The sequence below is a fragment of the Amblyomma mixtum genome, chromosome 1 (assembly GCF_055824585.1).
Source record: "Amblyomma mixtum isolate Tamu chromosome 1, ASM5582458v1, whole genome shotgun sequence".
Taxonomy (NCBI): Eukaryota; Metazoa; Arthropoda; class Arachnida; order Ixodida; family Ixodidae; genus Amblyomma; species Amblyomma mixtum.
The window spans coordinates 91021815-91047370 of NC_143012.1; the positions used below are offsets into that span (position 1 = coordinate 91021815).

At 50.6% G+C, this 25556-nt stretch overlaps 1 protein-coding gene across 1 annotated transcript; it reads right to left on the bottom strand.

Moving 5' to 3' along the window:
* Positions 1-1680: 1680 nt before the first annotated feature.
* Positions 1681-24181, bottom strand: LOC149367185 (membrane metallo-endopeptidase-like 1). Its single transcript, XM_089573065.1, has 5 exons — positions 24054-24181; positions 18644-18867; positions 14058-14127; positions 6444-8124; positions 1681-2148 (listed from the first exon to the last, which is right to left on the bottom strand). Exons 1-5 carry the CDS (start codon positions 24179-24181, stop codon positions 1681-1683), a joined length of 2571 nt encoding a protein of 856 aa, XP_089429191.1.
* Between the last annotated feature and the right edge of the window lie 1375 nt (positions 24182-25556).

A 25556-nucleotide genomic window follows, 5' to 3' on the forward strand; every position in this document is an offset into this window, starting at 1 on the left:
CAGTGGTCACAGCTTTCGGCTCTCTATTCACGTGGTTAGTGCATATTTGTCCTTTTTGCACACATCAAACCTTTCCCTGCGTCTAGAAAGATTTCTGCGAGACCACAAAAACCACTTCTAGCATTTCAAACAGCAAACACACGTTATGCTACTAGAACCAAAACGCACTTCAGCATGGAGAAAAAATAACCACGACAAAGTTCCAGCGACTATGATTAGCGTGGTTCGCACAGCAGATTCGTCCATTGCATTCATTGCAGAATGTTCACTGTAAGCAGCACACAGTGTCAGTATATACAAGCAACGTAAGAGCAAATACAGTTTACAGGGCGGGTCAAGTTGCTGATACCTACCAACGCACATTTGTTTTTGGTGCACTTGAAAGGCACGAATACAGATTAGGAATGTCCGCATCAGCGTTTGCAGTATCTCTCGCTTGCAGGCATAGTCTGCTGTTCTTGGCAGAGATTCGCGCACTGAGGCTCTTCTGTCACGCCGATTAATCGAACACGAATTCATTTCTTTCAGTGAAGCCAAAGCTCTTATGGCGTTGCGTAGCACGAACACATCTCCAGCGGCAAACAGCAGTAGGGAGCACTCTTAACTGTGTAACACCGGTTCATAAACCGAGAAGTACAAAGCATCCTTATCTGGATCCCCGGGTATGTGCTCTAGGAATGCACTTTCCTCTGATATCAGCAGTACGGCAAAACATGCGCAACAGGCATGCCAAAGGAACGGCTATGCACTGCGCTCAAAAAGTGCCTCATGAAGCTCAGAGCTACATGCTCAAAAATCCTCGTGTGAGAGCCAGCAGTTCGTTGAAGCAAGGAGAGGAAAGATGCGCACGCGACGTGGTTACGATTACATCGGGCTAATGAAGGCAATCTGGATCATTGCACTGGGTGTGGTTCTAGGCATAGGGCGCTAATACTGCAGCTGACTCGTGCCGAACTCCTCGAGAAAACGAACGAAAAAAAAAACCTTTTTGACAAAGTACATTCGGGCTATTAGTGCCGCCACCATCATTAAGAGATTCTCTCCAATAAGGAGCCAACAATATACCTTAGTTTCGTTTGTCTCTCTGCACAGCGACAAAACAATCTTCGAAGTACGCACGTGGGTAAGTAAGAATTACAACGGGCGGTTAGGAGGCGATTCACAAAGCTTCAAAAATAATCAGTTCTGAATAAGCACATAGAGTGATGCCTAGTTCCTCCACGCTTAACCTCCGAAGTATTAGTAGCACTACCACAAAAACAGCAAGGCTATCGGCTTAAAAACGGGGAAAACAAGAGATCCACCATCGAGCTGCGACCAAGAGAAACTGCTATGTACATAGAGAGCGACTACAGTGCCTACAGATAGCAGCACACGCTGCAGGAAACGTTCCAAAGCCATAAAAGAAACAAAACATAAGAAAAAATCCAGCGTTTCAAGCATGTTCCTAACAAGAAAGTATACCGGAGGTAACGGTTTTGTCCTCGAGTAACCTTGTATGACTGACTGGCACTCAAAATAGGATAAAAGAAAAGTGGTAAAGTGACACAGGCGCCGCGAGTGTAAAAATATGGTACAACAGAAAAAAGTAAATAAATGTGGTGCACGAACACACATCCCATGAAAACCCTTGGTACAAATGTCCCTGATAAGCCCCATGAGACATCAACGGCGCCGCCTTCACAGGAAGGCGCATTTGTGCTCCGGGTTCATGGGTGACCCCACGGGGCAGCTGAAGGCCATGGCGAACGGCTCGAAGTTTCGCATGGCTTCGGTGCATTCGGGCGACACGCGGCGGCGGTCGCTTCTCTCCCAGCAGGTCACGTGACAGGCCGTGAGGAAGAAGACCTGCTCGGCGCTGTACTCCTCCAGGCCCGGCAGACGCAGGTCCCGATCTTCGCTGCGGAAGCGGAGGTAGGCCGCGTGCGCGATCTTCAGCGCCGGAAGGAGGGGGAAGAGCGCTGTAACGTTGCCACCGGAAGTGACGTTAGCCGAGCACTGGCCCAGCTCCCACAGCGCTTGCCCGGGCGTGCTGATGTTGTAGGTGCTCCCTTCGCCAGGGTCGACGGTGGACGACGTCGGATCCAAAGGTGTGTGTGTCATGTCGTCGCTGAGCAGAACCGTGAGGGCGTTGATGGTGCGCGCTAGCTGCGAGAAGCCATGCGGCGGAAGAAAAAAACCGTGCTGTTACTGATGCCGCTGAGAAATACAAACATAACTCCAAGCTTGCAACTCTGGCACCGTAAGATACATCTTCGTAGAAAAATTTCCATCTTGCATTGTTTTTTTCTTTGGCCGTCCCTTTGTTCGCAGAAGTATCGGATGCTCACTGCACACTCATAGAGGCCACACAAATCCCAAAGCAACTCATGTTATGAGGGACGCCGTAAGGGAGGGCTCCGGATAATTTAAACCACGTGGGCTTCTTTAACGTCTACCGGCGTCGCACAGTGCACAAGCATTTAGCATTTCAACTCAGTCCAAATGTGACCGCGGCGGCCGGGATCGAACCCGCACCTTCCAGATCAACAGCCGAGCATCATAACCACTGAGCCACAGTGGCGGTGGTTACCGTATTTTCCGGTGTATAAGACGCGGCTTTTTTTCGAAAATCTTGCTGGTGCGTCCTGTACAAGGGTGCGTCTTATATGCGAATTTTTCATCTTTCTTTTGCGAGTTCATGATTACTCCGGTTCATGCTCAAGGTTTTTTCACCTAAAAAATATATCAGTACCAATAACGCGGTTGTAACACGGTTAATACTTGAATACCGGGACCGCCGTGCGCGACATTCTAGGTGATCTTAATCATGAAACGGCGGGGATGACGACTTCCGGGATCACAAACGCGCGGCTGTTTCGGAGGCCCCAAGCAAAAGTGATGAGAAGCGCCAAAAGATGGTGACAATCGCGCTTCTCGCCATTGTCAAGAGAAGCCGGCGTTCTTTTTTAGTCACATTTTGCAACTTTTTTTCCTCCGTGTACGCAGTGCATGTTTCAGCCGAGTTGCTTCCAGAAATGGTGAACCTTTTGATAGCGCATCTGAAGATGAAGACTTCGAAGGTTTCAAGTAGAAATAAAAAGTTTTTATGGACATATGGGGAGCTGTATCGTTTTTTCTTTTTTGCTAAAACGTGGATGGGTATGGCGTGAGTGTTGCCTTTTTCGATCACTTAGCGTTGCTTAAGAATTGCTCACAGGTACAGTGCATTTCGGTATAGTCGCGCAAGCGTGTTTAATTAAGCCTCACTAGCCTAACTGGGTAAACTGGGGTGCGTCTTATAAACGCGTGCGTCTTATATACGAACTTTTTCAGTGACAGCCTGCATATATGGCAGGTGCGTCTTATACAAGGGTGCGTCTTATACACCGGAAAATACGGTAATATTCCGTCTCGGGTGTCGATCTTGTTGGTAGCAGTTGCTACGCTCTGGAGCGGTCATCTCTAAAGTATATTTGGTGCAGAACATTAACAAGCCAAATGAAATACGGGGCGAACAAAATTACAGTTGTGCCCCTTCGATACGAAGCGGACATAATTTCATTGTCTAATGGCTGGGAACAAAGGTTGTCAACTGTTTTATTTCAGATTTCACCGCATAGGCTTGAATTTAAGGGTTGTTTGCACTCACTGTTGCATAAAAGAAACCATGTATTGGAAATATGAAGCTAATTTATAATTTCAGCAGTACAGTGCAGGCAAACATGTGCAAGAATTATAGAGATAAGCTGTCATTCAGGCTCCCATCGCTGGGCTGCAGGATGCGGGTGGCAACGAACACACGGAAAATAAGCTTCTTTGGTTAAGCCTTCTCCCACCAAGAGAGTACGATTGCTCCTGAAGCTAGCCTAACACTATTCCACACGGATACCAATCGACACTGCTTCATTCTCAATCGCGAAGGCTGCGTTTCGGTGGAGGCGAAATGTAAGACGCCGATGTATTTGGAATATCACAGGACGTTAAGTAACCCTAGGTGGTAGAAATGTATCCAGCCCTCTTCACTGCGGCGCTTCGTTCTCTGTTTTCTTTCCCTCGCCCGTTGACTTTGCATCTCAGCGCTGTTCAGCTGTTCACCGAGAATTTGACATGGGTACTGTGCCTTTGCTTTCCTCAATACCAATATTCAAGAAACACTGGAGATCAGTTTATAGCAAGAAAAATATATAAAGTGGGCAAATTTATACAGAAGGATGTCCCGTGGTCAGTGACTCCACTGGGACCTCGATGCGTTCGATATGAAAGCCCACTATGCGCCAATGCCTATGCACGCTTATTCATATTACCATGTGCGCAAAAACTGTCACGTCATTCTGTATATCTTACACTGTGGGCCTACCTTGGCTCATCTATTCGGTTCGACATTGAGATCAGGAAGCAGAAGGGGGCTCCACACGGTCTCATTTGATATCTTTGCATGCATCCAAACAAAGAGGCCAAAGTCCCTAGTTCGAGACCAAGGTCGATAAAATGGAGCGATTCGTTCCTTATTGCACTCCATTTCTTGAGTTCCCGCCTTTCGTTAGTGACTGAAGTGATGTCATGTCCTTGGCTTCAGCCAGTAAAGGAGGGAGGACGCGGGGAGTGACGGCGCTCAAGGCAATGACAAAGGTGGGAAATTAAACAATGGAATAGAACCAGTTTTGGAATCGCTGAACTAAACAGACAGAAATCGTTTTCATTATTCTTTCATATAAGACGCCTTGTTCATTGTTACTTACGGTATAATCTATGCTGGAGAGAAAGCAAAATGGAGCAGAAACACATCACTCCGTCCACACTCGCCAAGGATCAAGAACTCGAGACCAACATATTGACACAGGTGATGATTTCCGTCAATGCTCCGCGAACGTATACGACAGTGCTGAGTTTAAACTGCATGATGTTGGACACGCACTTAGAGAAGTGAAGAGCTCAGAACTTTCGGCGCCTCTATCATTTTGAGTCGAAATTGGAGATACCAGCGGCCACATTCGTTCTACGATGCATTCCGTTGCCTTCTTTGATGTAGTGCAGTTCTGCAATCTATAACGAATCCGGTAAATCAAGCTGCTTGCCACCTCTATGCTATGATTTCACAGGTGCTATCTCACAAGGTATACGGTGAAAACACAGAAATATTCTAGAAAATTATCTTTAGAAAATAGAGCTCTAAAATGCCGAAGCGCCCTCCTGGACTGGTAAGTTCAAGAAGTGTGCAGACTTTCGTCTTTATTTTGGCGGGGTCATAAAGAAAATTGCTTCATTTAGCAACCTTATTAACCGGACCACTGTCCGAAGACAAAATGATTCAGATTGAAAGCTTCCCGTGTCGGCTTCGCACCGTCCTATGGTTGCAGAAACGCTTGCTTCAAAGTAACTTCGCACATGCCTGCAAGTGGGACGGATACGAAGAGCGGACAGGACGAAGTGGAGTCGTCCTGTCCACTCATACCATCTCACTTTTCGCGGGAAACCGCTTATGAACGCACTATTTCATGCAATGCAAGATTTTGCTTTAGCAATCAATATATCCGAAGATAATCCGACGGCAGTTTTGCATTTTTTTTTACCAGTAACGTTTTTGCTATCATCAACAGCGTTCGCCATTGCTTTTCTCTGGCAGTCCTAAAGGTGCAGTGAAGAGGAATCTAAACTCGTCTCTCTGCCGCGGGGACTCAATCTACACGTTCCAAGCATTCTTAGAAGCTTGACTTATTGCCCTGTTTGGCCGGTTTCCCTAATTAAATCGGATTAACGTCCGGCTGCCACCTTTTTTGATTAATTCTCCCCGTACGGTGGGCAGAGTCGACCAACGCTTGGAGTGCCTTTCAGCCAGCTGCGTGGAGGCTTGCCGCTCTACCATACGCGGAGTAATACGTAGTAATACGCGAAAGCAAATAGATCGCGCGTATTTCTATTTCTGCGGGTTTTGTGGCTATGTTATCTGAGAATGAAACTATTTATTCACGGAAACCTAAAAAACAAAATAAAGCGAAAGCAAAGCCTACAAGGAGCTGGCTGAAAGGCACTACACGCGTTCGTCGACTGCGCCCACCCTACGGGGAGAATTAAAAAAAAAAAGGCGGGAGCCGGACGTTAATCTGATTTAATTAGGGAAATTGGCCGCACAGGGCAAAAAGTTGAAGTTTTAAGAACGCTCGGAACGTGTGCATCGAGTTCCCGCGGCAAAAAGACGAGTTCAGATTCCTCTTCACAGCACCTTTAACTCTCTGATGTAACCTATGGAAACGGTTTAAACGATAGATTATTCTACATATCAGAGGCATGGACTGTTATCTTCAATATTTGTATACAAGTATCTTACAATTTTCGAATTTTCAAAAATTTTTCCAGACAATACTCGACATGAGGTTCCATCGGCTGGCAGTTTTGCTTGCTTGTCTTGTGTCAAAGCTGCGGTGTTTTCTCAGTGTAGATAATGGAGTAAGGAGTGTTTTTACCTGCATGGCGTACATGAATCCGAGGCCTCCGTAGGCCATGGCGTCCGTACCTTCGTCCGCGTAGTACGGCGCGGCGAGCGCTGCCACGGCGACGGAAATCACGTTCGTCACGGGGCTGTACGCAGCGAGGTGGGCGGACTGCAAGCGGAACAACCGAAGGCTCGCCTGGTACTCTTCACTGCCTTGTGACTTCTGCAGCTGCTCGCGACTCAAGCGCCAGTGGCCGAAGAAGCTCTGCTCCATTTCGTAGTCGCGTCCGTACAGGATTTCCAGGCTCCCGCTTGTCATGTACTCTTCCGGGGTCCATATCACGGTGCTGGTGTTCTGCAGCCGCGTGCCGACAGCGCGGACCGCTTTGGTGTCCAGGGTGGACCAGGAGGCGACCTCTCTCAGCGCCATCTTGTGCACATTGGTCAAGAGACTAGAAACGACGAGCCTTTGAGCTTTCGTCATTATGCTGTCATCGGTGCCTGAAAAAAGAACCGTGTACACGAGGGCAGCGTATATACCGCAAGCCATCGGGTACACGTACTCGGACAGCGGGTGTTTCATGAAGAGTTCTCGCACCGAGCTACTAGTGATAGGGGCGAGGAGCTGGATGAACCACCACGCCGTATGGAAGGTCACCTCTCGGGCCGAGTAAGAAGCGAAGATGACCCGCATGGCATCCAGCAGGTTTCCGTTTGTGGCGATGAGTGTGTCCTCTTCATTAAGGGGCTGTTTAGCATTGAAGGCAGATTGCAGGGCCTCGACCCAGTCACGAGCTCGGAGTTTAGGCACCAGATGTGGTAATTGTCGAATCAGCAGGAAACGAGGACTGGGGTGTGTGGCTTCGAAAAAGAGCGACAGGTTTCCCAGGATAGAACGCTGGATGTCATTGCTAGCCTTTGCGAATTCAACAAATGCCGGCAAGGCGGCTCTTTCTCTAAAGACGCTGGATAAGAACCAGCCGGCGACTGTTTCATAGAAGCCTCTGTATTTAACAACCTCCCCATTGATCGTTTCCAAAATGTACGCCACACCCGATGGGCTCATGGATATCGACCGCTGATGGGCGGTGCCATGCCATGGCTCTATGAGGTCAACATAGAACCACAACGGCATGGCCCACAGAACGGACAGGTTCACCAGAGTCCGCAAGGGTACTGAATAATCGTCGGTGTCTCCAAGACGAGCATCGGTGGGGTCTAAAAGCCAGGGGAACAACTCTTTGCTCATGAATTCGATGAGGCTTTTCGAGTCGTCCATTTCTGCAGCGGGGCCTTCGCGGCGAAGGCAGGCGTCCATCATCACCCTCACTCTTTTCCTTAGGGGCCGACGAGGGTCCTCGCGAAGCTGTGCTTGTCCCAGCAGCCAGTGCGCCAAGCGAAAAAGTGGCGCGGACGCACTAGGCCGGGTGTCGTCGTGCAGCCATCCGGAGCACACAAATTGGCCGAAATCTTCGCAGGCTTCTGAGCTCCTCCCTGGTTTCAAGCCCAACGCCTGCGCGTGAGCCAGGCAAGCCCGTGTGGTGCAGACCGCGTGTTCTATGCGAGGCCTGGGCGTGGTGTTTACAAAGTGGAAGACGACCGTGACGACGACGCCGGCTACGAAGAGCACAGATATGATAGTTGCCGTCTTCTTGAGGGTTTCTTTTCTTCCGTACGATTCGGCGGGCGGTGATGAAAACGGAGGCCCCACACTGGCCTGCGGAAGAACACTCGATGTGTGAACTCTGCAGGGCCAGTAGTGGATGAGTTTGAAGATATGCAGATATGTCATGCAGCCGCGATTGCTTATCGGCAGGAACTCATCATCATCAGCAGTCTGACTATATCCACTGCAGGGCAAAAGCCTCTCCCATGTACTTTATATTTGTTGCACCTCATAGTGCCCTATGTTTCACTGTCCCGGCATCTCTTCTCCCTTTTGCCTTAAGATACTGTTCAAGCTTTTCCGTTTACATCTGCCCTTCGTTCAGCCAAATATCCCGAGATATTTCTATTCCGCCACCTTGGGTATTTAATGGCCTTGTATTGTAAGCACCTGATCTGTTGTATCGTTGAGAATCATCACACCTGACTTCGCTGCACTAAACCTGTAACCTAGAGCGTCTCCTAGAGCGTAACCTAGAGCGAGTTTGCAACTATTCCTGGCTATCTGATAACATCATCCGCATACATTGAACCAGGGAGCTGTGGCTCCGCGACATTTCCGCCTAACCTGTGCGACAGATTATAACCTTGATTCCATATTTATCACATAAAACATGAACAGCAGCGGTGATAGAGGACAGCTTTGCCTTAATATTTTTTGTACCTCCATAATTATCGTTCTTTTTATACCTTCCCAATGTAATTCCAACTTTATTATCTGGGTAAATTTCCTGCATAAAATCAGTTGCCTCACGACCGATACTTACATCTTTTAATATGTGCCACCAGAGTTCCATGTTCACGTAGTCGTATGCACCGGTTATTTCAAGTAAGGCTAAATATCAGAGGTCTGTGTTCCGCCTTAGCTATTTCTATGCATTGGGTAAGCATGAACAAGCTATCATCTAAGCGCCTACCCCTTCTGAACCCGTTCTAAGTTCTCCGAGTATTCTATTACTTTCTACCGGTGTCTGAATTTTTAATTTCACCGCCTACATTGCCAGCCTGCGTATATTGTGACGAAGACGAAGCTGGTAGTGGCGCGGGACGGAGCGATCGCGCTAGGCCAGCGGCCATTAACTGTACATGAGTGCGTTTGTATCCGCTATGCACCCTGGCCAATCCCCCGCCGTGGGTATGTGCCATTCAGCCCGAGGATATCATCATCATCATCATCATTAAATCACCTCTTGCTCATGGTTCACCACGCCTCATTCTTCGGCTGGCCGCCACGTTACATTTGGTGTGAGGTGCGGGGGTCCCTTCATCGCCATCCTGGTCACGGAGCTTCGGTGTCCTGCGCCTGCCGTGGACATCGGCCGTGAGTACCTGGTTCGCGCCGCGCGGCCGTGCCCCAGCCCGCCCGACATGAACCGACCTTGCCGCTCACCCCAGCCCCATCCCCCACCCGGACCACAGGACACGATGCACTGACGACAGCGACCTTAATGACCCGACCGACCCAAGACCCACACTTGAAGACACCGCCCCCCTGCCCCTGCCGTCCGGTGCGTCCAAGTACCTTGGCCATCAGCTCCTGGCACCCTCCGGCCCGGATGCTTCGTGGACCGGGACTCATCCTTCGATCATCTCATCCACTGTGGCGGCCAGCACTGCCCCATCTTCTACATAATGTTTAACCCTCCACTCAAGACCATCGCCATTTTGCCGTCTCTTCGTCATCGATCGGGACGATCGCTCGGTGGCCCCGGGTAGTGTGACGAAGACGAAGCTGGCAGTGGCGCGGGACGGAGCGCTCGCGCTAGGCCAGCGCTTATTAAATCACCTCTTGTTCATGGCTCACCACGCCTCATTCTTCGGCTGGCCGCCACGTTACACTATATACGATGTTATCTTAATCAGTGGGAAGGATTTTATGTTTATCTGCTTTCCCTTCATCAATTATATTCATTTTACTTTGCCCCTAGCTGTGTGGAATTTGCTTATTGTTATGACTGTCTCCAATGCTTTTATCATCGTTTCCTTGCTCCTTGGGCCAAGTTCATTAATCAGCTTGATTTAAATTTCTTCTATCCCTGCGGATGTGGTTTTAGGAATATTCGCTTCCGCCTTTTCCCAGTTAACTAGTCAGTTCTAAGCTGTTCGCTATTGTGCTGTCCTGTGTTGCTCCCTCACTTGGGGAGATTCCCTTATCGTCGTTCTTAAATGACTCAGATATAACTGATAGAATGTAGGTCACAGCGTCGTCCCTCTCTAAACATTTTCCCCCAGCATCTTTAATCTATTGCTGCTTCCTTTGCTTCGTCTTACCCAGCCAGCTTATAGGGCACCATTGTGAGACATTCCAGCGGCTAAAGAAAGGCACAGACGAAGGTGGACGAGACAGGACGACCGCCGCCCTTCAACTGAGGTTTATTCCTCAAACAGGTATTATATGCAATGGGGGGCGCAAAGAGAAGTAATCCGTGACACGATAAAGAGCCCATGTTGGGTTTGCATATAATACCTGTTTCCGGAATAAACCTCAGTTGAAGTCCGGTGTTCGTCCTGTCTCCTCTGCCTTCGTCCGTGTCTTTTTTTTTAGCCGCTGGAATGTCTCACAGTTGTACTAGCAGCCAACTAGCCCAGCTTTCAATGCTTAATAATAAGGTTCCAGAACTTTCTTGGCCCTCCTTTATTTGCATCGTGAACTTCAGCCAGCCAGTGATCAGAGGACTGCTGTATTTTAGTCTGGACGAAGACCTGAACTTGCTGTTTAGAACGTGCACTAGCGTCTACTACCAGCCTGGACATGCCAAAGCTGCAAGTTTAAATTATGTAGCGCGAGGAAAGCATTCGGATGAAATAGCGTGCTTTGTTTACTTTTGCACGCGCCTGTATGTCGCAACTTTTACAACTTGACAGCCCACGCAATTCCATCTTCAGATGTGTACTAACACTGCAGAGCAAAACTAACAGGGACCCGTAAGGAAGCCTTAAACCGCTAGAAAACGTTTCGACAAGAAGGACAAGTTCCCTTACCGAAACGCTGTTCGCGCCTTCTCTCTTTCCTGTTGTTGATGGAGTCCTGTCCAGATTACATCTTTCTTGCCCTCCCCCTGCCTTTTATAAACAGGTGAGACGTTTATTGTGGAGTTCTTGCCTAGTAGGCAATAACGTTTTCATTAGATTAAAGGAACCGAAAACGTTGCGTTCAAATTAGCATTTGGAATGCCGAGTTCCCGCGAAGCGTGCCACTTTACGATATTGTAGCAGCTGCTAGCTGCGACGCACTTCTCTGACATCTACAACAGTGGTTACCAAGAGCATAGACCTTTGGGCTAGTTGGTTCCTAGCAGACACGTACAATCGCAAAAAAACACGGACAGAGAAAGACTTGGACAACAGGAGCATTTCGTGTTGTCGAAGTCTTTCTCTGACCGCGTTTTTTGCCCTTGTACGTGTCTGTATACCACTGTGGAATATTTAGGTAGTTTTCCAACACAGCACACCCAGTGTTTCGTTCTTACTGCAATGACAACGAAGTCGGCGTCGGCTCATCGAGCCAAGTGTGGGACCCCGGAGCGTGTTTAAGGCCCACATTAAGCGCAGCCACTGACCTTGAGGCTTTTCATTTTTGCATATTTTCGTGCTCCCAGGGACACAGGAGGCTAACCCAAAGGGTACCAATTAACAAGAAGAGGTCGTATACTGAATTGACTTATTGTGAGAAATTTCTGAACAAACGGGAACGAGGCAGTGGATCAGAGAAATGAGCCTGAAGGTTGTCATAGAGCCTCGTTAGAGTGTACACCTGTATTCAAGGTAGCTACGGCTATTATACAAGCCCACCACAAGGTCGGCAAGATAACCAATGGTCGTTAAGCGCAATGGGCGAGATATCAAGAGAAAGCAAGCGCAGCACAGGGCAACACAAAGTTAGGTGGGTGGATGAGATTAAGAAGTGTGCGGGGATACGGTGGCCAACGATTAATAGGAGAGACCTTTGTCCTGCAGTGGGTTTAGTCAGGCTGATGATGACCACATTATCTATTTAAACGGGCGAAGTAATGTCATGTGACGCATTAATTGGTGCCCCGCCGCGGGGGCTGCTGGCCCCAAAGACGCTGGTGCGATCCCGGTCGCGGCGGCTGAATTTCAATGAAGAAAAAATTCTAGAGCCCCGTGTACAGTGCGATGTCAATGTACGTGAAAGAACCCCGGGTGGTGGAAATTTCCGGAGCCCTTCACTAAGGCGGTACTCATAGCCTGAGTTGCTTCGGGACGTTAAACCCCAATAAATCAAACCAAGCATTAATTTGTGAATAGCCACGTGTTCTAACAGCCTACTTACGCATGACCATGATCCTGTTAGGGCACATAATCCCCGTGGCCTCATTACTCGACGTAATCTTTCCTTGGAATGAATACGACCCCCGTGACCCAATAAAACCGAACCCGCCAACAGCTGACGATGAATAGAATATCATTACGTGAACGGCCTTTGTAACTCTTTTCTGGATTGGACTGAAGGTTGCCGTTGCGCTGGAAGGTCCCACACTTCTTAGCAGCTCGTGCCGCTGGCAGCTGCCCCCACTGTAGTGCGGCGTCTCCTGACACCTATCACATGGTGTGGGCCTACCCCTCCAACCCGGCTGTTCCCCCCATCCCCAACCCAACCCGGGAGGACTGGGAGGCGACCCTGTTCGGCTGCCTCGACTTACAGGCCCAACAAGCCTTATTCGGGCGCGCCCGGGCGGCGGCCACCGCCACTGGGGTCCCATACTGGGGACCTCCACCTAGTGCTTGTAAGGATCAGTCCCTTAAGGGCTGATCCAAACACACCTCTCCTCTCCCTTTTTAATAAATGTTTTCACCACCACCCCGAAGCTGTCTTCTGAGTTTTAAGGCGAAAGCCTTTAATGGCTCATCGTTGTGAACTAAATGTGTCCCGCTTTTGACTGGTGTCCGCCGAGATATGCGAGACAGTTACTGGGTGATTTCCTTTCCTCAAATACAATTCTCATTTTCTTCATTACGGCCCCTCTTTCTCTTTCTGCTTTCCCTCCCACTTCCTTCCTTCCTGTACAGTGCTGTTCGAGTGTCCACCGAGATGACAGAGAATTACAACGCCATTTCCTTTCTGCAAAAAGGGTTGCGTTCAAAGGGCAAGGCATCGCGCGTGGTGGCGTTCCACGGACTACCTGGCAGCGCTACAACACGCTGTCGCGTACCACTCCCAAAGGCGAATATTAAGCGTCATTAATTGGCAGTTAATTAATGCTCCAACAGAATGTGAAAGTGTAGTCGCTTACTTTACTCGTGGCAGCATTCATTGCTACATGCGCAACAATCGCGTAGCACAATACAGCACTCAGGCTTTCGCCTTTCACCAGTTAAGTCGCTAAAGTCCCTCGCAATTTTGCTTCGGCCCGATCTTTTCTTCCCCGGAATCCTTCTACGTCCTCCCTTACTGATTCAGGCTCCCCTTCTCCATTAACAACATATTCAGAAATATTGCAACATTTGCGCCTGGAAAGGCAGACACTCCCGAGGCCCGCTAAGGGTCTCAGTAAATCAGAGGAATGTCACCTTCGCAGGCTACAAACTATGTCTTTTAATTATCCAGCTATGCTTCACGCCATTGAGCCCGAGTCCTTTTCGGCACAGTGCAAATTTTGTGGTCAGAAAGCAAACCTATACCATATGGTATGGGCTTGTCAGAAGAATGACAGCATTGACGTCATAAATCAGCCAACGCGGGAGGGCTGGGAGGCGGCCCTGTCCAGCTCGGATCTCGAGGGACAACGAGCCCTCGTCGCCAGAGCACGGGCAGCGGCTTTTACCAACGGCGTCCCGGACTAGGGACCCGATCAGCCTTCCCTTCAACTAAGGCATTGTGGCTTTCAATAACTGTTTTCATCATCATCAACACTGCGGCTTGAAAGCGCTGAGTTTCTGACAACACTGAATCACCACAGATCGAGCATTCCGTTCATTTGCAGCGAGAAAGCCAGGAGGGCTACAGAAATGAAAAGGCCGTACCATTTCCTGGAGTCTGTTCAGGGCTTCCGCCGCCTCAGCAGTACTATGCTTCTTCTTGAGTGTTCCTAGTGGAATAAATGATAGCACAAGATGAAAACGCCGTAAATGTTCTTTATTTTTCATACTACTTACGTTATCAGGGTGTTATGGACATTTTGTTATGCACGGGTAAATATACTTCTTCTTTTTAGACAAAAAAATAATTATGACTGTGCAAAAAGTGATTCCCTTCATTTTCCCCCCTGTGTTAAATAAATAGTGCGTTCAAATTTTACAGGCAATGCAAAATGCTACCTCTCGCATATGTGTGCCTACTTTCAGCTCCGTCGCACAGATGGCGCCGCTGTACAAGTCAAGAAAATGGCGTCGGTTGTAAACAGCGAGCTGTAATTGAATTTCTTGTAGCTGCAAAGAAAAGTATCCGTCTTATAAAGAACGTTTCTGCGCTGTATATGGAAGCTGCGCACTCGCTAGTAGCACCGTTGGGCGCCGAGTCAAGCGAGTCAAAGCTTCAGAAGGTGCCGAAGCAGAACTGCACGACTGGGCGTGATCTGGGCGCCCGCCCCTGCAGCCAGTCCCGAGACGACTGCAGCGCGGCGACATCATCATCCTGCTGACCGGCGCATTACGGCTCATCAGTTGGCTGAGGAGCAGACCGTAAGCACAGCAAATAAAGGTCAAAAGGGTTTTTGAATTGGGCAAGTCGGTACGAATTCATGCTGCTGTGGCACCACAAGGACAAGGACGAAGATGGAGTGCCACGACAAGGACGAAGATGGAGTGACGACAACACAAGTGCTTGTGTGTGTTGTCTTGTGTTGTCGTCGCTCCGTCTTCGTCCTTGTCCTTGTGGTGCCACAGCAGTATGAAGCACAGGAAGTGCGGCTAGAATCGCTGAGACCCTTGGATCTCCATGATATGCTCTAGGTGGGTTCCACGAAGCCTCACGGCTGATCACCGAGAGTAAAGCCATCTGTTCCCAACTGCTGGACAGCTTCGATGCTGAACAAGAGATTATCTTTTCTCGGATAGTAACCAGTGGTGAAACATAGACTCATCATTCTGAGCCGGAAACAAGAACACAACCGATGGATTGGCGCCATCCATGTTCGCTAAGAACAAGACAGTTCAAGGTGGCGGAGTCGGCTGGAAAAGTCGTGATCAGTGTTCTTTGGATATTGATGAGGTTGTCCTTGTGTATGCGCTGCCTAAGAGCGAGACAGTAAATTCGGACACTTACATCAAAACCCTCCTGAAACTAAAGCAGCGTTGCTAACGTCTCCGAAGTAACAAGAGTCCGCCACGACAACGCCCGCCCTCACACCAGCCTGAAAACAAAAGGAGTGACTGCCATGTTTTGGTGGACTGTACCGCCCCAAATTACTCACAGTCCTGACTTAGCACCATCTGATTTTCACCTTTTCGGGACGCTAAAAGACGTTTTTGGCAGATCCAGCTTTCTGGACGACGAGAGCGTCATTCACTTTGTGAAAACATGGCTGCACCAGAAGGAAAAAGCTTTTACAAAGCAAGCATGCATGGCCTTGATCACGGATGGCGCAATGTCGTGTAAGTTGACGGAGATTGCCTTGAAATATTATATCGATCCAGCATACATTGGGCTCTTACCTATTCTTTGTGAATTATCATAACTTTTATTGAGACTGTTTCTGAACAAAAAAGAGGGACACTACTTTTTGGACAACCTTATACATTCAGTGTGGCCTCTCAGCGCAGTACATTAAGAGATATGCGATAAACTAATCATGGGTTATAGTGAATGAAACAAAGTTAAGGGTGGCTGAAGCTCATTTGAATACACTATTCTAAGGTTTCGTACACTGCAATGAAACGACTGGCGGAAAGCTAGGTCCTAACAAAGGGGTGGTTCTTAATACCTACTTGCCAGCTGCATGATTTGGTACAGAACCATTACACGGCTGTCCATATGCATGAAGCAGTACTGGCCGCTGTGGGTCAGCCAGCAGCCACAGCGTTAGGCTGCTGTGCTATAGCTCATGGCTGTAGTCCCGGCCTCGGCGGTAGGATTTAGGTGGAGGTAAAATGTTAGATTAGTTAATGACATCCTAGTCGAAATCAAGAAGAAATGTTCGTCGTGAGCAGGGCGTGTAATGCGAAGGCATTACAGACACCAATACAAAAATTTTAAACGCAGAGAAGAACAACAAAATGGCGCCGCTTGAATTGCAGCTTGGGTTACGACGAGGCACAATTTTGCGAGTATTACGGTTGCGTCGTGGCAGCAATTACACCGACAAACAACGATTATCACACTAGTCGTTCAATTACAACCAAAGAATGTTATAACTGCACCGAGTCCTTACATAAAAGAAAGCCTCAGAATGCCGCCAACACACGACCATCAATGCTGTGACTGGCTTGCCAATCCCCATTTTCTGCACCCAAAGCTGCCTTGCCTTCGAGCAAAGGTTAAGGAAAGGAACGATGCCTCCTGGATTTTCCATTTCGTCGGCGTACAAAAAGGCACGCCGAAGTGTAGCCGAGCTTTGTTTTTTGCCACAAGATTCCGGTGACGTCATCCGAAAGGGCTCCGGCAGGTGACCGAACCGCCCACTGTGGGCAACCTGCAGGCGAGCTTAATGGCCACCAAAGCAAAGTGCGTTAGCAGGTACGTGCGTAAGCACTAAAGCCCGTAGTGAGCGAATTCGATGATCTTTGCCTGAAGCCCGCCTGACCTTGAAGCAACCTAGGTGACGTGACTTCGTGACGTAATCAACAACTGCCCACCGGATTGCAGTAAGGAAACAGCCCACCATGACCAGTGGCACTTCAAATAACGTCTGGTCGCGAGAGGTTTCACGGGAAGAGCAAAGTGGACGCCACAAGCCTCACCGGCGGCAGCACCTGACATCGCAGAGCAGTGGCGCATCCCTTAATCGCTGCACGACTGGGCCAGGCGTTTTTTGAGGACTGCCACTTATAGAAATGATCTATATAGACAGTCTATAGACTTCTTACTGACTCTGTTTACTTCCTCTAGATATTGCTTTTTGTCTATGAATAATCTGTAGACTGTTTATATACAAAAGTCTACTAAAAGTATCTGGCCATAAATCTACACATTGTCTTTAGACTGTCTATTTCATTTGTATTGCCTGTAGACTGTTCTCTAGTATTTGTCTATAGACAGCCTATAGAAGTCTACAGACACTCGAAGAGGCTGATTGCACGGTCTTTGAATAATGCATAGGGGTGAAATATCAGGACCTGTCGGTTACCGCTCACGCGGGACAGACTAGAAGCGGGCGCGCGTCCTCCTTTCGCGTGAACAGCGGAAACAGCAGCGGAGCGGTGGGGCACTGGCGACCTCACCGCGGGGCGGTGGGCGGCGGAAACAGACCCCATTGCGAAGGCCGTAAGAAAAAGATCGAGCGCGCCCCTCTCGAGACCGGCCGTGCAGCCACCACGCGCGGCCTCGCTAGCCTCGCCTTGTGACGGCACATGTTGGAGCCCTGCTCTTGCAGTTGTGACGTCACACCGCTAGGCGCGCCGCGCGCGGCGGGCGCAGGAGTTAGGCAGCAGCCACCACGCGCGGCCTCGCCTCGCGACGGCACAAGTTGGAGCCGTGGTCTTGCAGCTGTGACGTCACACCGCTAGGCGCGCCGCGCGCGGCGGGCGCAGGAGTTAAGCAGTAGCTACGAAGCGCGGCCTCGCCTCGCGACGGCACAAGTTGGGCCCCTGGTTTTTGCAGCAGATAGTATGACGTCATAGCAGAGGTCAAGCTAAAGGTCAATGGTAGCTACCGCGGCCTCGCCACGCGAGGAGCTGAAAGTGAAAGTAGTATTGCTTTCGCAATAAAAACCGGGGCTCGTGCATCAGCAAGGCCACAATAGTTCTTACAGATATTGATCTCGCTTTCCTGGACACGCGTGGTGAAGACTCAGTGGATTGTACTCGTATGTTCTTTCTTATGTGTTAATATTGTTACGAAGACGAAGAGTGCAGTGGCGCGCGACGGAGAGCTCGCGCTAGGCCCACGGCCATTATACCATATTATCATCTGTCATGATGTCGTCCTTTTCCTAGACTTGCTACCTCGTAACAATATACTGCTTCTTTTTCCTTACACGCAATTTTTTCCAGACGCTCATGCGTATATAAACTTTCATTTCAAGTCGATTAACCTTCCTTGAGACTTAGAGCTCGTTGTGTCTTCTTTAATTTTGTACCCGTCCTTATTAGCGCTCTTGTTTCATAATCGACCGATACCAACCCGCCCAACTATTCTTCCATCACAGCGAGGCCTTCCACGACGCCACCTCTCCTAGGCCACGTAAACCTTGGGGACTATGTAAACCCCACATATACTCTGCTGTATCCTAACCTTAAGGGTAACAGAGTGGATACCAAGAGAAGGCAAGCGTATCAGGGGGCGGCAGAAAGTTAGGTGGGCGGATGAGATTAAGAAATTTGCTGGAATACGGTGGCCGCAACTGGCGAAGGACAGGGTTAATTGGAGAGACATGGGAAAGGCCTTTGCCCTGCAGTGGGTGTAGTCATGCTGATGATGATGATCCTAACCACCAGCGCAGCACTCACTGGGGCTGACGTGACCTGGTGGGGGCCGTGCCTTGAGCTTCGTGGGAGCCGGGGAGGAAGAGGGCTGATCCGGCACTGACGGCAAGGTGTCCGCGACCTGTGGTGCTGGCGATGGCGCAGGCGAGACGACCTTGCTGGCAATGGCCCGAGGGAGGGCGTCGGTGTCGTGCTCCTCGCTCTTACGGGCGCATGGCAAGGGGTGCGATGCGTCGCTGGTGGGTGCCCTGCCGAGGAAGAAGTAATAAACAGATGTTCTACCCTGCCGCGGTGGCTCAGTTGTTAAGGCGCTCATCTACGGAGCCGGAGTACCCGGGTTCGAACCCTACCGCGGCGGCCACACTTCAATGGAGGCGAAACGCAAAATGCGCCCGTGTACTGTGCGATGTCAGTGCACGTTAAAGATCCCCAGGTGATAGAAGTTATCCCAAAGAAGTTCCCTTACGGCGCGGTTCAGGTCTCCGCCGAGGTATGTGAGACAGATACTGCGCCATTTCCTTTCCTCAAAAACCAATTTACCATGTGGTATGCGATGTAAATGCTCGTTGAAGATCATCAAGTGGTCGATATTATTTCGGAGACCTCCAATACGGCACCTCTTTCGTCCTTTCTTCTTTCACTCGCTCCTTTATCGTTTCTCTTACAGCGCGGTTCGGATGTCCACCAAGATATGTGAGACGTTATTACCTTTCCTCAAAAGCAATTTTCAAACCCAATTTTCATGGTTTCTCCGACCAAACACTGTACTGCTCTGGAATACGGAATTTCGGCGCCTTGTGCTATCGTAGGCGGTCAAGATTTTTATCTCCCCTGTTTATCAGGTTCCCGCAGTTTTTTTTGTGCAGACGCTGAACGCATTATTAGTAAAAAATATACTAATCTGTAGTTGCGAGCCTTACCATAGAAGCTTGATTCCTGCTGTAGGCAGCTAAATGAATATGTTTTGAAATATACGGCCATTAACGGGATAAAACAGATTACAGTAGAACTTACTTTTCTTAATCGTAACACTGACGTCACGTGACCTCAGATAACCCCTTCATCTGACCTCGAGTCGCACGCATGAAACTTTTGGCTCGCAACAACAGGTCCCATGCAAACTGTTCACACTTAAAATGGCTCACTTGGTTGGAGAAAAAAATGAATTTTGGCTGATACGTTTTGCCCCTGTTTTCTTGAGCACACAGCGTATGCTGTTTAAGACGTCAATTCATATGTGTCTTTTAATCCAACTAGAATATAGCCTCCATATACGGGCATCATCAGTCACCTAGCTGCGAGTCCCGTACCTATACGGTACGTAGTAAGCGCCCATTAGATTTATGAGCATCTCCAGGAAACCAGGTCGGTGTGCGTGGGCCAGGGATCTTTTGCTGTGTTTCCCAATGTCTTGATTATCGGGCTGATTTGATCTCCTTTTCTGCTAAGAAGTGCTAACTCAGCTGGTAGGCCGTTTTGTTGCCCGTCTTCGTTTTGGTTTACGTGAAGCGTCATGAAATCATAGCTTCACCAGTGCTGCGACGAAAAACAGGCAGAGAAGGAAGGACAGGGAGAAGCGCTTGTCCCTAGCCTTCCTTCTCTGTCTTTGTTCCTCATCGCAGCGCTGTTGACGTTGTGAAGATGTACCAACTTGCTCAAACCACGATTTTGAAAACATAGCGTGAGGCAAGATCCTCGTATATATGGAATAACGTTGCTTGCCTATTTGGCGAGCACTGAGACCCTATAGAGAACGTATTAGCGAACATGAGGACGCAAGCGCAAGAAAAGAATATAGGGCTACTAGCTGCTCGACTATACTGCTAAAAAGCAAACCCTGTAACCTGGGCTCTTTTGACCGACCCTGTACCTGCGCAGACGCGAAATATCGCGAAACCCACCGGACGCCCCCAGCGCAAGTTGACGCTTTGAGATCTGAGACGTTCCTCTCTCTGAGGTTCGAGGCGTTCGTTTCTAACCTGGATTCGCTGCGTAATCATCCGCTTTGTCACGTCCTTGGGGTAACATGATTAGGGTTGACTCGAGCAGAGACGCGCGGGTCACTTAGCCACTGGAAGCGCTGAGAACTCTTCGTCTGCTCTCTCCAGGTTGTGGGGATACACATGAATCCCCTGCCCCATTGTAACGGCCGCGCGTAATTATCACGCGATGCTATGCGCGCGCCGTTCGGGAGGTTTTGCGAGGGAGGGCACTCTCGCCACCCCCGCTTCCTTTCGCTCCCCGCCGCGGAGACTTTCACTCTTTCCCCTCTTACAACGGAGAGACCTCCTCTCCACAGCCCGGGAGGAGACGCGATTCTCCCGAGGCTCGCTTGTCTTCTGGCGGGAGCCGTGCACACGCACGGATCAGAGATCTGCCACGGAGACCGCTGCCCTTATCGCCCGGCCACAGTGTGTGACTTGACCGCCGCGGGCCGTGAGCGAGGAACCACGCGAGGTGAGCGGAACCCTCTTCCCCCACATTTTTGCGTGCGTTCTGCCCTTTGTTTTTCACCCCCGTACGCGAGCGGAACACCCTCGCTCGTTACGGCGGTTGTATTGTTGCTGCTGCATTGTATTGCTCGGGAGCAGTAAACGCTCATCCGAGTAGCATACTCGTGTTTGTCCCCTCTGGCCCGAACCCGCCGTGGTTGCGACTCAGCGCACCGCGGGTTGAGGGTCACAGCTCTGACTGCTAGGGCTGGCACGCTGGTGCTAGAAAGCGACAACTGCTTCTAGCCCTTTGAGCATTACTACAAGAATAACCCCCATATTCTTGGCGCCCAACGTGGGGCCAGAGGTGTGACAAACCGAGTGTCTGTGTGACCGACTGCCGACACACAGACTAGCCATGGCGGCGAGCGGGATTGACATCCAGTCCCTGCTGTGGTTGTTCAATACGGCTTCTCAGCAGCAACATCCTGGTCACGGCACTCACTAGGCTGAGACGCCTAGGCGAGCCGTCCGGACGCCTAGCGCGATGGGCGCTGCTCCTCCAGCGTTACGACTTTACCGTGCGCCACAGGAGGGGTAAGAACAACGTGGTGGCGGACGCACTTTCGCGCGCGCCCGTTGACGGCTTGAGAAGTAACAACACTGCCCATTCCGCCGCGCCCGACAGCCAGAGCAGCGCGACTGCCGCGCAGCTCACACAACGCCCCGAGGGAAGGGACACCCCGCCTTCCCAGGGCGAAAGCGTGAACCACTTGGAAGGCATCAGTTCCGTGGTGAGCGTTTTCAGCAGAAGGGAGCTGTTGGAGGCACAGCGGGAGGATCCATTTTGTCGAAAAGTGTTCGACGGGCTCAGGGAGCCGGGCGGCGCGGCCGCGGCGCACATAGAGGCAACTGGTATTGTTGTCCGTGCGGGGCGCTCGAATACAGCTGGTAATGCTGTGAGCGCGATGGATTCCTATCTGCTCGACTCCGATGGTATCCTGCTGAGATATATCCCCTCCGAGAAGGATACAAACGAGTCCTTCAAGGTGGTGATTGCACGCACGTTGAGAGGAGCACTTTTACGATACTTTCACGACACGTGCATCGCTGGGCATGCGAGTGGCCCTAAGACTTACCTCAAGTTGTGCCGCCTCGCTACCTGGCCTGGCATGAAGCGGGATGCGATACGCTACGCCCGCTCGTGCGACGTGTGCCAAAGGGAACGAGTGGCCTGTGGAGAACACCCTCCCCCGCCAGCAGGCAGCCGCACCGAGAGGCAAGGCTCGACAACAGAGCCCGGCGCCTCGTTACAACTTGCGCCCACGGCAGAAACAACTCTGACCAACGCGCAGGGAGTAATTTCTCCTGCTTAATATGGACGGAACACCCCTTCCATATTTCGCACCGTGGCTTCCGGAGCAAGCACACGCTTTCTCTTCGGAAAAGACCGAGCGGGGTTAGACTAGCTCAAAAAAAAAAAGAAAGTGTAAATCTGGAAAGTAACTAGAAAGAAAAGACAGCCTTGCAGCCGCAGGTCAGCCTTCACAGCGTGCCCGGAGGAGAGCCAGCGGACGCCGCAACGACCGTTGCTTCTTCGAACACCGAGAGCCAGGCCGTTTGGAAGGCGGCCGCATTCCGGAGCCAAGAGCCCGCTGTCGCCACAAAGTTGCGCAGAAGAAGAACAGCTTCCGGTCGGCCGCGGGACGAGCGAGCGGGAATTCGGAGAAACCGGCGCCTGTGTCTACCACGGCGAAAACTGCAGCAGAGAAGCCGCCTTGGAGTTCCCCGTGTCCCTGCGGCAGCGGCTTCGCCCGCAAGAAAAGCTTGGTGCCCCGCTGGGCCCGCCTCGCAAGTCCTCTGCGGCAGAGGGAAAATGGGTCGGCGCGCCTTTGTCACCCCCCAACGAGAGGAAAAGAGGGCGAGCCAAGAGCAAGCGGGTCATCCAGCTGAGTGGGGGCCTGCCGTAGGCTACGACACGGTGCGTAATTGCCCTGAGCCTGCCTGCCGCCCGCGAGTCCCGGCAAAGCTGCCCTGGCCGACTCACGGGACCTGCGGTCATCGACCCCCTTCAACCCTGGGCTCCACGGTCGTCCATGGCGGTCGTCTACACTGCCTTCCTGCCCTGGCGTCCACGGCCTTCGACGACGGCACTGCTGGCTGTGAGCTGAATCTTTTCTTAATTGGTTTTAAAGTTAAACGGCGTTCCGCCGGCCCCACTCGGTACACCCTTTGTGTGAACGCGGTCACTTCTCGGCAGTAGGGCAGTTTTAAGGAGGGGGGGATGTGGGGATACACATGAATCCCCTGCCCCATTGTAACGGCCGCGCGTAATTATCACGCGATGCTATGCGCGCGCCGTTCGGGAGGTTTTGCGAGGGAGGGCACTCTCGCCACCCCCGCTTCCTTTTTCTTCCCGCCGCGGAGACTTTCCCTCTTTCCCCTCTTACAACGGAGAGACCTCCTCTCCACAGCCCGGGAGGAGACGCGATTCTCCCGAATCTCGCTTGTCTTCTGGCGGGAGCCGTGCACACGCACGGATCAGAGATCTGCCACGGAGACCGCTGCCCTTATCGCCCGGCCACCGTGTGTGACTTGACCGCCGCGGGCCGTGAGCGAGGAACCACGCGAGGTGAGCGGAACCCTCTTCCCCCACATTTTTGCGTGCGTTCTGCCCTTTGTTTTTCACCCCCGTACGCGAGCGGAACACCCTCGCTCGTTACGGCGGTTGTATTGTTGCTGCTGCATTGTATTGCTCGGGAGCAATAAACGCTCATCCGAGTAGCATACTCGTGTTTGTCCCCTCTGGCCCGAACCCGCCGTGGTTGCGACTCACCGCACCGCGGGTTGGGGGTCACAGCTCTGACTGCTAGGGCTGGCACGCTGGTGCTAGAAAGCGACAACTGCTTCTAGCCCTTTGAGCATTACTACAAGAATAACCCCCATAAGGTACAGCGGCATACGACAGCTACGGCCTCTTTCGCGAGATGCGCAATATTCACCTTTGAGGGGCGGTTGGTGCCGTCGTGGATGGCGTCGTGCCGCGGTCCTGGCCGGATGGCTGGTCCTTGGCCTTCGACGACTTGCGGCGAAAGTGGCCAGGATGGCTCCCGGGCCCCTTTGAAGACATGGTGGCTGGAGGAGCTATTCGCGTTGCGTGCAGCCGGCTCTCGGGAAGGTCTTCTTCTGCCTTCTTTGTCGCGCGCAGACCAACCCACGCGCACGGAAATGGGATGCTTTCCTCCTCTTTCTTTACTTTAACAGTTTTAGTACCATGTGCTACTTCCGAAGGAAGCGGAGCTGGCGCTGGAATCCTATTTTCTCCCAGATGAAATCCCCTGTTTAATCTCTTCAAACCGGAGCACAAATTGGAGTTGTGAGCGCTAATAAAAATGCATTTCTCAAGCCATGGTGCCTCCATGAACGCGTAGAAAAGATTTTGCGGCCATAGCAGCAGTAGTTCTTTCTTTGTGATTTGTGCTACGTATCTCCATACCTACATAAATATGCGGCGGTATTTTGCGATTAAAATTTAGTTCTATACATACGCATTAGAACCATCATCATAATCATCAGCGTGACTACACCTCTGGACAAAAAAGCTCCTATTCAGTGACAGGAAGGCACGTAGTGAATGTTGCTATCGATAAATAATATCTGTCCTGTTCTATCTTCCGTCTATATCGGCAACTGATTTAAATTAGGGCTAGGGCGAGAGGAGATAATGATCTGCGAAAAGGATTAGTCTGGTCTGCAATTCCGATCCAATCGCTTAATCAGCCCCAGGGTGATAACAAAGCTACAGGTCATAAGCCATTGCGTATCGAGGGTAACTAGTTTTGGAGCCAAAAGGTCCACTTCTCGCATGCAAAGCTGCGGGTTAAATGACACTTGGAGTTCGTATCGGTTTTCATTTTATTGTATTGCATTATGTTTTGTTGTATTAACGTATTATTCTCAGTTGCATTTGCTTTGTCCCCCCCCCCTTATGTAATGCCTCAACAGAGGCCTTTAAGGGTAAAATAAATGATGATGATGATGAACCTCTAACTGAAGTCTCGCCGCAGGTGTGGCTGTGACGTCATACCACGTGACTTGTCGCAGCTGTTGCGACTCGTTCCGCCGCTGCACCGACCGCCGCTCCAACCGCTCGTTCTCACCCATGGAGGAAGAAAAACTGAGGAGAGGCCCTTCGTATCACCAATGCATTGGCGAGAATGTGGCGGAAGTGACGTCAAAATTTAGGCTTAAAAAGTCGGGCCACTAGCAACGTTGTCGTTGTTGCTAAGAAAACTCGGGCCACTAGCAACGGCGTACGGCGTCGTTAGCGTCGTTGTTGCTAGGGGCCCGAGTGTTTCTCGGTGGCGGTGGACGGGTTTTCGGCACGGTGTGTTCGGCCTTGCGTGTTAAAGTCTACATGCCTGACGGCGGGATGTTACGCACACATCTAGGATTGCTTTTAAATGCGGCAAATAACCGCTCATTTGATATTTTGTTCGTCCAAC